Source organism: Cololabis saira, chromosome 17 (genome assembly GCF_033807715.1).
Source record: "Cololabis saira isolate AMF1-May2022 chromosome 17, fColSai1.1, whole genome shotgun sequence".
Classification (NCBI taxonomy): domain Eukaryota; kingdom Metazoa; phylum Chordata; class Actinopteri; order Beloniformes; family Belonidae; genus Cololabis; species Cololabis saira.
Window position 1 is genome coordinate 21213723 of NC_084603.1, and position 13928 is coordinate 21227650.

A 13928-nucleotide genomic window follows, 5' to 3' on the forward strand; every position below is an offset into this window, starting at 1 on the left:
TCTCACTGGCCTCGTGTGTTGAGTTTTTTCCGCAACCCTGTGACATTGCATCAGCAAAAAGGAATATTTGACTTATTCTGCAGGCGAGCTGGAAGTGGGCTATTTTTTTTTATTTTTATATATATATAAATATATATATGTATATAAAAACTGTTCAGCTTTAAATAAGCTGTTTTTTTCGGGGGGGTTTTGTCTAAAATATTGCAGCTTAGAGGTCCAAATTAAATGTATTTGTTTAATATTATTAGAACTTGTGACCTCAGCATATTTAAAGTGACAGAGTGCAAAAAAATAAATGAAAAAAAATTAAAGCCTGATAATGAGCTCTTCATATCCATACTTATAATAATTTGTGTATTTCCGTCACATTTTATATTGATTTAAGTTATTCTTGTTCAATGTTTTTATGGCCTGTATAATTTGGTTTACACAGTTTTATGCAGTACGGACAATGGAATTGAAAAATGTTCTCGGCGTTGTCCGAGGGAACCCCCCCCCCCCTTTAAGTTGTCTTCTAAAGAGACGGATTTGAGTTTATTTGTCTTCAGAATGGATAAAAAATCATCTGCTTATTAAAACACCGCTGCAGAATCAGATGTTGAGGGGTTGTTTTCTTTTGTTGTTGTTTTTTGTTTATTTGTTTAAGACAATGCACTGCCACATTGGGAAGTTTTATTTCCCTGCACAGTGTGTAATTATAAATGTAACCTTTCACAGAATCATGTCTAGTAATTTTGGCAACCCAATTTTTACTGTCTGGTGGCAGACATTGGAAATTGAGTCGAGAATTTAAAAGAGACGTTGGTTAATATTGTACAATGAAATCTGAGGAGGACCCTCTGCTTTTTTGCATTAATGAGGGAGGATGGTGGCAGAGGAACTGGGGTGAGTCTGGGGATGTAGGGGATGCTTGTATATAATGTAAATGACAATAGAGACACGTTAACAGAAATGTATTCATTTTCTCCAGTGGGAGTGTGCATAGTGTATTTAGAATTTGTAAAGCTTGCATCCTTCCTGTCAAGACATTGAATCGGGGAAATGAGTCTGTTTGATTGCGTCTGTGCAGACCTCTCTAACCATGCCTGTTCATTTATGTAAGATACTTTATGTAACCCTCTGCGTGGGGTTCGAGAAAAGAAAAGACATTTTTCCCTTGTGTATTATTAAACCTCTGTGTATTTCGCTATTACCTGTGTACTTTATAAAGGTGCTACAAAATTATGAAAACATTTTGAGGTATAATTGGGACTTGGGAGACACTGAGCTTCAAGTGGCTCTTATGGGTTGCCTCCAGATTTACAGTTTGTAAAAAAAAAAAAGAAAAGAATATTGTCAGATTTATAATTTTTATGGGATTTGGCAAAAAAGTGCTATAAAGGTACAATCTGAAGTGATTGGCACAAGTGGCAGTTGTCTATTTGGTTTTGTACATTCTATGTACAATCATTTCATAATCTAAACTGGTCAGAAGAACATTGTGATTTTTAGTCTTGCAAATCTGTATGTAGTTAGATGACGTGACATCCTAATATTTATCTAATAAATATGTATTCAGATGAAACACAATGAACGGCCTCAGCATTTCTTTTTTTTTTAAATACCTTTTGTCCCACGCTATTCCTGTAATTGCTATCATAAAGTAGAATAACTTGAAATTCACTATTAGCAGCAAATTAAAAATGTTAATACTGATGCATTTAATGACAGAAAGGTGCAGGAAAAAGTCATGACATTTAACATGCGATAATAGGAAAAGCATTAAATTAGTGATGACTGAAATGCTCTTAAATGCAAAGCTTTTATCGTCCATGCTAGCATGGTTAAAATGTGCTGTTAAAGAAGAAAAATAACGTGTTTTCCTTTTAACTTTTAAGATAAGTTTGGTTACTGACAGTTTGAGTAAAAGTCCAGAACATCTATTTAAAGGGTATTCCTTATATTTTTCAGGAATACACTGTTAATAAAGTTGTCTGAAATTGGATAATATTTATATTTGCAACACCTGATAATCCGATGCATCAAATTAATTACACCTATGATACTGATGTGTATATTTTACTTATACATATTGGAGAATTAAATTATTAAACAGAACATCCCATTTGAGTTTTTTTTTATTATTATTTTGGGATAAATTGGATGCTACAATAACACAATAAATAGATGCAAAACTTGTCATCCACTTGCATGAGTTTATACTTTTGTTTGGCGTAGTCTATGTGAGGTTTAATAAAGTTGAGAAAAGTTCAGACTATCTTCACCTGTGTCTGTGAGCAAACACATGAATGCAGTGAGGTTTTGCATGGTGAAATTTGCATTTTGTACATATAATTATGCTATATATGTTGTCCGACAGCAAGATTATAAGCCAAATATACTGCTGCGAAACTTGATACAGAGATGGAGCAAAATCAATTTTTGTTTCTGGATGTGCCGCACACTCTTCAAAATCGAAAAACGAATATGTTTAATCTCATGTATGTTTGAAGGTATAGGCCCGCATCACAGTTGATAAGTTACAACACTAATGAAGCAATTCTTTAGACCAATATTTTCTTAAAATTTGAATATGACTCCAAGTAAATCTGTAAATTTCCCAAAAATCCCATCAACCCTGCTTTTCATAGAAATTTGAATTTCAAATTAATGATAAATAAAACTAATTTTCATACAGAAATGATCATGTTTGCTATAGAATTTTGTTAACGGGATGTAGGAGGCAGTATAATTTTTTATTGATTGAAATTGAAAAAGAAAAGTAGTTTGGCAACTGGAATTGTGTACTATGTATTTGTAAAGCGTCAAAGTAATCTTTTGGTATCTTAACTAGGATGGCCTTGAAGTTTTATTTCCTTCCGCGCGGTGTCGCTCTTTCCCCGCTGCGGCTGGTGCTGTGACGTCACCGCCGCGTCACCGCGGGAGGTCTCCATGGTTTCCATGGCCTGCAGTTCGTCCTCGTCCTGTCAACGGAGCAAACATGCTACAAATAAAAAAACGCCTGAGATACAGCACGCCGGGTATCGCCGTGTCCCGGCTGTTTTCCTCCGGTGCCTCCAGGAACCCGGTCGTGTTTTTGGACGTCGACGCAGACGAAGAACCGCTGGGAAGAATAATCATTGAGGTAGCTAGCGGGCTAGCCGCTTCCAGCCGCCCCTGCGACACGTGACTAACACGTGACCAACATCAGCTCATCTGTTTTTATTATGTTGCAGCTGAACGCTGATGCTGTGCCAAAGACTGCAGGTAGCTTTTTTAATTAATGCATCTGATCGTAATTTCATTTGTTATTTGATTATTTTTAAACACATTAAATAATAAAAATTCAATAATAATCAGACTCATATCCAGTGTCGTGCCAAAAAGTGATTGCCTGCCAGAATCTGATTTCTCCCCTGAAAATGGGTCTTTTCACCTGCCAAAAATTGATTTGAGGCCAAATACAGTTAATGAAAGGTTGTTTCTACCTAAAAATGATTTGATCTGATTCTTGAGCTTCATAATATAAACACTAGAGCTCACAGGATTGCTTTTAACTCTTTTAAAGGACCATTACAACACAAAATAGGCATTTTCACCTGCCAAAAATTGATTGAAGGCCAAATACAGTTAATGAAAAGTTGTTTCTGCCTAAATATGACTTGATCTCATTCTTGAGCTTCATAATATAAACACTAGAGCTCACAGGATTGCTTTTAACTCTTTTAAAGGACCATTACAACACAAAATAGGCATTTTCACCTGCCAAAAATTGATTGAAGGCCAAATACAGTTAATGAAAAGTTGTTTCTGCCTAAATATGACTTGATCTCATTCTTGAGCTTCATAATCTGAAAATCTGACGTTTTAGCGCTATCCTTCAACGGGCTGGTGTGCGCACTCCCGCGGCCAGAAATCAGAAGAAATCACATTCTGGCAGGCAATCACTTTTTGGCACAACACAGGCACTTTAAAAACTTCATATTGTACATTTCTGTTTATACATTTTATCTTTCCTTAGTCATCCTAAGTCACTTTTTGTACAGACTCATATCCGCCACTTTAAAAACCTCATATTGTACATTTCTGTTCATACATTTTATCTCTTTATATATTTGCTTTATATTTGTATTGTATTGTATTGCACCAATCACCACAACAAATTCCTTGCGCGTGTTTAACAAACTTGGCAATTAACCCTTTTCTTATTCTGATTCTGATTCTGATTCTGATCACAGAAAACTTTCGAGCGCTGTGCACAGGAGAACTCGGTTTCGGATATAAAGGGTGTGTGTTTCACAGGATCGTGCCAGAGTTCATGTGCCAGGTAAGAGCTGCAGGGAAGCTGCAGGGCGGTGCGGTTAAGTGCTTGCCATGCAGTGTGTTGTGTTTTTGCCACAGGGAGGAGATTTCACCAACCACAACGGCACAGGAGGGAAATCTATTTATGGCAAGACGTTTCAAGATGAAAACTTCAAATTAAAACACACAGCTCCAGGTAAATCCGGGCTATAATTCAATCAATCAACCAAACAACCAACCAGTTTTCACTGCCATTCAGGCAAATCAGATACATCAATTGATTACAACACCTGAAATACAATGATTATAAAATACTGACGCGGTAGTGCAGTCAGTGCATGAAATAGATAAGTGTAAAACAAGACAATAAATAAGGAGTTATTGCACAAATAAAAAGTTAGAATTTTTATCACAGTATTTAAAAAGTCTTTATCGACCCATAAAGTATATCAGCAGATGTGGTGGGAGACTGCAGGACAAACAGCTGTCGATGGATAGCTGCTTTTGGCAATTTATTCTCTGATTCTGGTGTCACATGTGGGGAGTAAGAGCACAGATATTATTTGTTTACGTATTTAAAGCTATTCATCAAATTAGATAATCAACAAAAAGGATATTTAAAGCACTCTGCAGCTATTATCTTGCATCTTTGTATACAAATGCTTCTCCACTAGATGGCAGCACCTAATCTCATGCAGCCATCAAAGTTACTGTTCATATAGATTTTGCAATCCTCATGTGCATGACCTACTTTTAGTCAACATGCACTAAAAAAACCCTTTCCTTGGATAAACCTTACCCACATGCAGTTCATTTTATAGCACTTTAGTTTGTTTTTCATGATTCCAAATTACATCAGTCTTAGGAAAGAGAAACAGGACTTGTTGTTGTGGACTTATATCTTGCATCCCCTGGTTCAGTGGTTAAAAAGAAACCAATGTTTTCTTGAGTACATACCATTCTGTTGATTGCTGTTTTTCATATCTGCAGGAATACTTTCAATGGCAAACTCGGGGCCAAACACAAACGGCTCGCAGTTCTTCATCTGTGTGACTAAAACTGAATGGTAAATTATTGCTTGTTTTCTGTGCTCCCTAACAGACTTTGTCCTGCTGCGTCCAGATCTAACCCATTCACCAGTTCCTAAAGTCCCTTTTTCTGTTTGGTTTGTCAGGCTCGATGGTAAACACGTTGTGTTCGGGCAGGTGAAGGACGGTATGGATGTGGTCACCAAGATGGAATCCTTTGGGTTACATGACGGGGGAGTGATCAAGAAAATACTCATCACTGATTGTGGGGAGATCAAATAACCCTCACAAGACTTCCCATGGAAAGCTTGAAGGTAGGTATTGAAGGTGTAAATAGTATGTGCTTGTATGATTAATAGAAAAAGACAAGGAGTCAAGACATTGATACTTTTTCTTCTTTTTTAACTGAAGCTGATTTAACAAATTATAATTGTGTTAACCTTATCTTCAAATGAAAGTACTTTAAAAGTATTTTGGTGTATAAAATGTTAAATGGGAAGGAACATTCTTATTAAAAAAACACTTTTTTATAACAATACTCGTAGGTTTATGAACTGAGGGACTGTTTCTGTAGCTGAGAAAGTTCAAGGTTTCTTGAGTTGGATGTACGGCTGCTGAACAGTCTGTCTTTTTTTGTTTGTTTTTGTTTCTTAAGACAACATTAGACTATGGTGTGGCATTGTCTTGCTGAAATAAGCATGACCTTTTCCTGATGGCTTCACAGATGTGCAAGTCACCCATGTCATATAAATTAACACGCCCCTGCACTATTGTGGATACTGTCCCTCGAAGCTGCTTTAATAATATGCTTCAGTCTGCCTTGACTGGTTCAAGACAACAAGAAACCTTAGCATTTCTGAAACATACAGCATTGCACATTTTGCATATTTATTTGCACTGTATTATCTGCCTTCACAATTTCAATTTTTACTTAGATTATCAGCAATGAACTTTATTGACAGTGTTTTACCCATGCAATGATATCTATAAAAAGAAAAACATCCGTATTTAGTTCCACCATAGACCTCAAGATTAAAGCCCTTCTGTTGGTTTTCAATGTTTCAGAGATATATTCAGATTCTTTATGCCCAAAATTCTTTCTGTGGCATTTAAGAAAACCATATTATTGAGTTTTATAATGGCATTGCTCTAGTTGCCGCCTGTTGCTGCACTTCTAATCTAACCGTCTTCCTTTTTATCCTCTTGAGTTTTTCTACTGAATTAATTTTTGTTACAACACTGAATATTTAAACATATTTCTACACTGGTTTGGATGCTGTTTTGCAATGGAGGAAGTTTAAACCATTTCTTCCCATTAATCATCACAAACAAACTGGATCAGCTTTAAGCAAAGATGAGGAACAGTGAGAGCATCAGGAATGAGGTATTAGTGTTTCACTGAGTTTTATTTGGTCTCCAAGCCAGTTTTCAATCTACATGTGCAGAAAGAGACTGCAGGCAAAGTGGCAAGAGTAAAGAAGAAGGGATAGCAGCTTAACCACAGATGATGTCATCTTGAACAAAAACCATCTGTACACCAAGGACATTAAAATCTTGGCTCTGACTTTACATATATGTTGTTTACTGAGCAAGTTCATGCATGAATTAAAATTTTTCGTGTGACATCACCAGCTCTGTTGTTGCCAAACTACAAACGCATCAGGCTGATGAGGTCCTTCTCTGAAAAATCTCAAGCTTTTAAACTTTTTTTGTTATTAAAAACAATTATTTATTTTGTTGGGTGGCGAATAAAGTATTACTAAATTCAACTCTTGCAGTATTTTTCCACGGAGTAAGTGCTTCTCTTCTTTTGTTTTTTTTTTCTACTGTTACATAACTTTTACAGTTTGTTTCAGTCCCAGAACTTGGACACATTTTGGTGGCATCAGTTTCAGCATTTGATATATGTTCTTTGTGCTATTTAAAGCTAATACTGGGTTTTTACTTGGATTTAAAGGGCACCAGCATTTTCAGAAATGCAATTGTAACTTACAGTGCCATTTGACTGCATACATGAGCATTTTGTAGATTTTACAAGCCTCGGTCTGAATACAGGACATTTGCTCTCTCGTGCCACTAGCCCCGCTGGCTTTAAAGCTTCCCGGAAAAGATCCAGCAGCTTTTTTTAGACCTGTGCTCCAGCAGCACATACTGACTTCCTGTCCATCAGAGCAGGATGTGACATGCACCTATTGGAGCTGAAAAATCATGCTGATACAGTTAACAGAGGTCATGTATATGCAGACTTCTGGCTCTGTGAAGATGGAAGCACAGAGGAACCTGAAAATGTCTTTAGTCTACTCTCTCTTCTCCTTCACTCTTAAAACACAGTGTCCGGAGAGAAAGCAGGAGTGCGGAGCAGGTTTGAGAGCCAGAGACTGGGTGGTGCTGCTTATCGAGCTAATACTTTATGAAAGTAAATAATGAAGCGATGTGAAAAGGCGGCTCTTGCCCCTAAGTGAAAGCATATGCGCCCTGACCTTCCACCGTGTGTTTGAATTCTCAGATTACATTGTTGCCATAGTGATTTTTCAGCTCACCCTCTGTTTGAGCTGGAGATGTTGTAACAAACTTGATATAATTTGGTTCCCCACCCTCTGGTTTAGTTTTAGATATTTGGAATGCATGTCCAACGTTGTGCGTGGAAACTTGGCCCAAAACACGACGGCGCTGTGGCCAACGTCTTAACTCGCATGCGAAACAATGACATCTCCACAACCGATGCAAGCTGGTTCTTCTGAAGACGTCTGCACTTATCTCTCACATCCCTGTGTCAGTTGGTGTCCTCTGTGTTTTGTTTCGTTTTTCTGTCCACACTTAACTGTCTGAGTCGAGCCGTGGCAGCTTTATGCGAATGCAATCTCTCATCACTTTCACAGGACATAAAAGTTTCTCTCCCTTCTGCATTACACAAGCAACCGGGAATAAAACTTAAGAAAAATAGAAGAAACAAAAACTCCCAATCTACAAACTCTATCTTGTGAAATAGTTCCAGCTTGCACTCAGAGACGCAGCACAGAGAGATGGTAAAAACATATATGCTTAAATAATGACTTCTGCGCAGATGGGAGCTCTCAGGAAACAATGAGTAGCTTTTGGCTGAAATGGAAGTGAACACCTCTCAGTTTCTGATAACAGTAATTCAGCAGAGAACCCAAACAAATTAAACAACTCAGTCCAAGCAGTTATAATTCAATTTAAAGTTTATTCACCAAACTCTCAACAGCACTAAAAGCAACTAAAATGTTTTCCCAACTAACAAATAAGGCACATTTTGGAATGCCGTTTCATGGACATAAAAATAACAGACCTGTGGTCGACTTTCTGGTCTTCCTCTGTCCTTGTTTCCCCAAAATCCTGTTATCTTCCCAACCTCACGCCTGCCTTCTGTCCAATTCAAACATTACATTTATTGCAATACTGCATTACAAACATCTCAATACAGACAGTAAAGAATGCAAACACAACTTTCCAACTTGACCACATAAGTGTTAACACATTACATTCAGTAAATATGTGTTATTCATAAAGGCTACACTCGTGGTAAATGAAAAACTTCAGGACTAATAAACAGGCGTAGCTGGTAAAGTTAAAAAACTGTAACAAACTACTGTGAAGATTTTAAATAAGTACACATTGCACAGGATAATATTTAATTCAACTCCAAACACATGCACATGCAAACTCTAAAACAGTTCTTTGTCACACAGGCTTCCTTAATGAAAGTATATACTTCCTAAACTACTGAAAACCTTTTATAATAGTTTCTTGTTGCTGCTTTAAGCAAACTACATCTCACAGTTTAATGTGCTTATACAGTGGTGAATATCCATCACTAAATAATAAGAAAAAAAACAGCTATTTTCTGCACATTAACACAATATATCTTCATAATATTGTTTACAAGAATGAATACACGTGGCTGTGTGGATGTAAATGGCAGCTCGTAATTAGTCACATAGCAACTGAGTAACATGGTTAATCAACACTGATAACTTTATAAAACAAAACACAAACATACAATGGCTTGTAATTGAGAAAGGGTATTAATTATGTACCAGCTTCTTTTTTTAATATAATAATCTATGCAGATATCAATATTTCCTTCTTTGTGTAACTTTGTTGCATATTCTATACAAAAAAGTGTTGTAAAAAGTCTCTCCATAAATATTTCTGCAGGATAACCCCTCAGATTTTTGTAAAACAAAGGAAAAAAAACAAAAAAAACTCCCAGCTTTGATTATTTCTCAGCAATAGGCCCTTCTTCACACAAAAAAAAGCTTTAATATTGCTTAACACGTCATTGAAAATGATGGCCATCAAATATATACATAAAAAATATCGATCTTTTTCAGGGAAATAACTCGAGTCTGCAGATTGCTTTAGAATTTTCAACATCTATTAAGTCTTCCAAAATACACATCTATATTCATAGAAAATAACAAATTTGAACTGCAAAGGTACAAGAAAAGTCAAGTAATTCAAGACACTATGTCTAAAAGCAACTATTTTGTTTTTTTTTAAGCATATCCCATCAGCTGCTTATATTGGCTCACGGTTTGCCGTTTAAAAGGACTTCTTCGTAACACGTCTCTGGCCTGAATAACACTCTCGCAGGATTAATTTCCGTTCTGCCAGAACTTCATGAATCGCTAGACATTTTTACTTGTTTTATGAGGTTATTCCATAAGGCATCAGGCGTGGTATGACTTGGACAGTCAGGTTCCTGTTATCTGATAGAGTAGCGACATTGCAACAAAGGAAAAGACATTAACAGTAAGAAAAAATGGATTGTTCCCAACAGCGGTGGCCTTTGACGAGACTAAATATAGATGCGCAATTGACAAATCGTTTCTTTAAAAAGGGGCACTCCACCAATTTTACTCAGTTAAAGGAACGTTCAAGAGTTAAACAAACCCGAGGTTTAATATTAGGTGGTAAGGAGCAGAAACTTTGGTTATGGAGCAAAAAGATGTGAATTGAAGCCGTTTTGAGCAAGAATGTATGACAATTGATGTTAGTCCCGGGGGCAATAGACTCAGGTAAAAATAAAGAGCTTTTAAGTCTGTAAAGCCTTTACAAACACTTCTTTTTACATGTACAAAGTTAAAAGGCACACTGTAAGTTACGTGGAAAGGCATTCTTGAGTCTATTTAAGAGGCCTTCAATAGCAATTTATTTTGACATAGATCCATTGCTCTCTGTTTACATTAATTAGCATTTTCCTGCAAACATATTCTGTTCCAACTCAAAACTGCCTCAGTTCATGCTGTTTCAGTCCCTAACAAGTTTACATTCTTTAACAACCAATAACAGATCTAAGGTTAGTTTAACTATTTGTTTGAACTTGAACTTTGTTTGAGCTTCACCAGGGTTCAGTACCTTAGTGATATCAGAATGACGACGTATGAAGTAAATCAGATGTGTCTGCATTTCTGCAGAAACCCGGTGTAGCAAAACCGGGGGGGGGGGGGGTCGCATCCGCTGCAAATTGCGTATCCGCAGGTGTGAATGACTCGATGTGCTCTGAGATGATGTGATTCAGACTCCACTTATACTTGGTCTGCACGGCACATGGTCGCATTTTGTTTATCTGCGTTTAAGCAGCGTGTCCTGGGCCACATTGAAGGACCACCTTCCATACAGATGTCCTTTGCATAAGCAGTTCGTTTCCTGCAGATGATGAACAAGGAGTGCACGGCTGCATGCAACGGCTTAATCCATCTTTAAAACAACACATTTGGTCAATGCAAATGGAAATAGTGTAGGTGTTAATTTAATTATTTATATCAAGTGGTGAGGTGGCCCTCAATTGCATTATAATACCAGGTTTGAACTGGCGTACTAAAACACTATTGCCAGCCATGTCAACATTTAAAATGCAGGGAACTCTATGAAAGATGCTCCGGTGCATTACGTTATTTATTTTAAGCGTAGGCTTTAACAGACAAGAAAAATAGGTGGTGCCTCATCCGCTGCGTGCATCTTTAATGTTTTTAGTCTTGCAAGTCTTTCAATTTTGTGAAACAGTCATCCTGAATCACTGGAGTGCCCTTTCAACTTAACAGTCGGCATTTAAGTAAATTTCTCCACACTCTAATGTACCATTATCGCTCCCAGTTCAGCGAGTAACCATGTGTATTTTTTCTTCAAAAAAGCCCCCGTTCCTTGAATAAATGGATAAAACAAAGCAGGAGGTCCACGGTTTCATTCTGTTGTGTGGATTGACTTGGAAATAAGATCTTTGTTGATATTCCATGACAACGGGCCACAGTAAGATTGTTATTGCCAGCTGGAAGTGCTGGCTCATGTCCGTGCCTCCAGCCTAGCAAAACTGCATCGAAGCAAACACCAACCACGCCAGTTCAGCCTCTAACACTGGCCGTCTTTCACTTTGTCACATCTTAAACCTTCCTCAAACTTTCTCTAGATCACAGCTGCCACATGCACGCACCCTGCTCCACCTCTGAGCCCTTCTAAAACACATCTTATCAAAATTTCAGATGGCCGCTTTTTGACACTTTATAAGGCACATGAAGCAAATTTCTATACAAAATGTTGTCAGCCAGCTTTAGTAAGGCTTTGAAATACAGTACATGTTAAAAAGTTCACAATTCCTATTCAAAATGATCCATGAAAGGCACGTTTCAATAATTCAAAACTAAATGAAATTCCTTTGAAGTGCTTTGGATCTGTACAATCATATACATAAACGAGATGCGCACTTGTCTTCCTTAAATGCTAAAGTTTATGAAAGTAGGCACTTTATAAAAACATGATTTTGTGCCCGTTTGATTCCCACCGTCTTATATTTTAATAAACTTATAAATCTTCTGCATCAACACATCACTAATCCAACTTCTTCTTTCACTTAATCAACTTTAAAAGCTTAACTTTTTCTACACACTGTCTTCTCAAATTTCAATTTTGTCTCACAGAATCGGGCTGCCCGGTATCATTTGGTACTAAAATTGAAACTTACATTTCTTTCTAAATTAAGTTTGATCCATTTTAACAGTCTAACCTGTAAAACGATGTTTCATAATGTGACTCAAACTGTGGTAGGCAGGTCCTCTCATTTTCTATCAGCTTCTTCTTGTTTGACTTTTTTGTTAATAGAATATTCCTAGCATCTGTAACAACTTAACACCACAGATATCTCAAAGCTCACGTGACAATACATGACTCTGCGATGGTGGGGGATCGAAATCGTGACCAGCTAAAATTTAGTCGAGGAGCGACTCTACATAACTGAATTACAGTAGATTTTAAAGACACATGGAAGCAGTTACACAATAATGTGATATACAAACATAAAATACATGTGTGTGTGTGTGCATATATACATGTATATATATGTGTGTATATATACATATATATATATATATATATTTATGTCCCAGTTAAAATTCAAATTGCACACTAGACAAAAAAGGAAATAAATATGCGAAATGTAAGCTAGGGATATATGGCAATTTATCCCCGTTAATTCACAGTTAATAAGATGTGCTGCTGATCCTAAAACGGCAAGACATAAGAGGCCTCTAGATACATTATACCATCACTAGAAGACCTGGTTAAATGTTCATTTCATCATCACACTCTTCATTTGGCAGGGAAATGGAAGGCAGAACTCTGTAAACACAAAGCCAACAAACCCCAAGGTGAGGTAAAGTATTTAGATCAATATTGTCAGTGACACCAATACATGTCTAGTGCTAATTCATCAATACAATAATCAGCTGCTGTTAAACACAGAGTTGGAGCAATGCTGTTGCTGATATATGTCATTTTCACTTTTCTTTTTCGCTTTTGATGAAAAGCACATGAAGAGATCGATCCTCAGTAAACGCGTTCCCCTCCTTTCCGGATCTAATGGTCAATAAAATCATTGATGGAGACATGAAAACTGAGTGAGCTGTGTGTAACAAAGGTGGCTGAGAGGGGGAGGATTGCTGTGGCAGAGAAGGAAGGCAGTATTAGAGCAACCATTTATGGATACAGAGGGGTAACACGGAGGGGATGACCCGCGCGGGGCAAGGTGGAGGGGAACCTGGTTGTGAACTGGGCTGGCGGGATGCCAGGTGGCAGGACTCGGGACACAACAGTTCCTCTCTCCCTCTGGATAAAGACGATTATTGCACGCGGCGGCAGTAGTAGCCCAGGACTTTACACTTCTCACATAGGTGTTGCGGGTGCTCTTTGCTCTGGTCGGACACATCCAGGCCATCCGGCTTCTCTAAAGGCCGCTGGAGATACAGAAGACACAAAAATAAGGAAAAGTCAAACTTGAAACTGAAGGAAGAAAGCAGTAAACAAATGCCATAAACCCCTGAGTGGTGCAAGCAGTTCTTTTTGTTTTTTTTGGCAGGCGATTCAGCTCTGTTGTAGGCTTAACTAATCTGGCCTCCAACACCGCTTCAGCATTCTCCACAGGCCAGACGTGTACCAAACACAATTAGTTGCAGAGATATGGCACTGCACCATCAGCTGTGGAAAGTTGCGGCGCACTTTTACAGCAGCATATTAAAGAAAAACGTCCATTATGTATTCGATCACCATGACCTGTATGGAAACATATGCATCGGCTCAGTTTGGAATCATTATCAGGGGGGGATG

General features: G+C 37.6%; 2 protein-coding genes across 3 annotated transcripts in view; one reads left to right on the forward strand and one right to left on the reverse strand.

Moving 5' to 3' along the window:
* The first annotated feature begins 2932 nt into the window (after nucleotides 1–2932).
* The window catches only part of ppifa (peptidylprolyl isomerase Fa), a 49520-nt gene continuing 38524 nt past the window's right edge, over nucleotides 2933–13928 (forward strand). Inside the window, exons 1-6 of one of the 2 annotated variants that reach the window (XM_061745354.1) lie at nucleotides 2933–3124; nucleotides 3216–3246; nucleotides 4218–4306; nucleotides 4381–4477; nucleotides 5272–5347; nucleotides 5456–5623. In XM_061745354.1, the coding sequence (XP_061601338.1) occupies nucleotides 2981–3124; nucleotides 3216–3246; nucleotides 4218–4306; nucleotides 4381–4477; nucleotides 5272–5347; nucleotides 5456–5591 (573 nt within the window). In that variant the 5' untranslated portion in view covers nucleotides 2933–2980 and the 3' untranslated portion in view covers nucleotides 5592–5623. Of the gene's footprint in view, nucleotides 3125–3215; nucleotides 3247–4217; nucleotides 4307–4380; nucleotides 4478–5271; nucleotides 5348–5455; nucleotides 7079–13928 lie in introns of those variants that run through there. The other variant, XM_061745353.1, reaches the window with a different exon arrangement.
* Nucleotides 8495–13928, reverse strand: part of zcchc24 (zinc finger, CCHC domain containing 24) — a 39491-nt gene continuing 34057 nt past the window's right edge. The window contains exon 4 of the mRNA XM_061744700.1: nucleotides 8495–13558. Coding sequence (XP_061600684.1) covers nucleotides 13445–13558 — 114 coding nt within the window. The 3' untranslated portion in view covers nucleotides 8495–13444. The remainder of the gene's footprint in view (nucleotides 13559–13928) is intronic.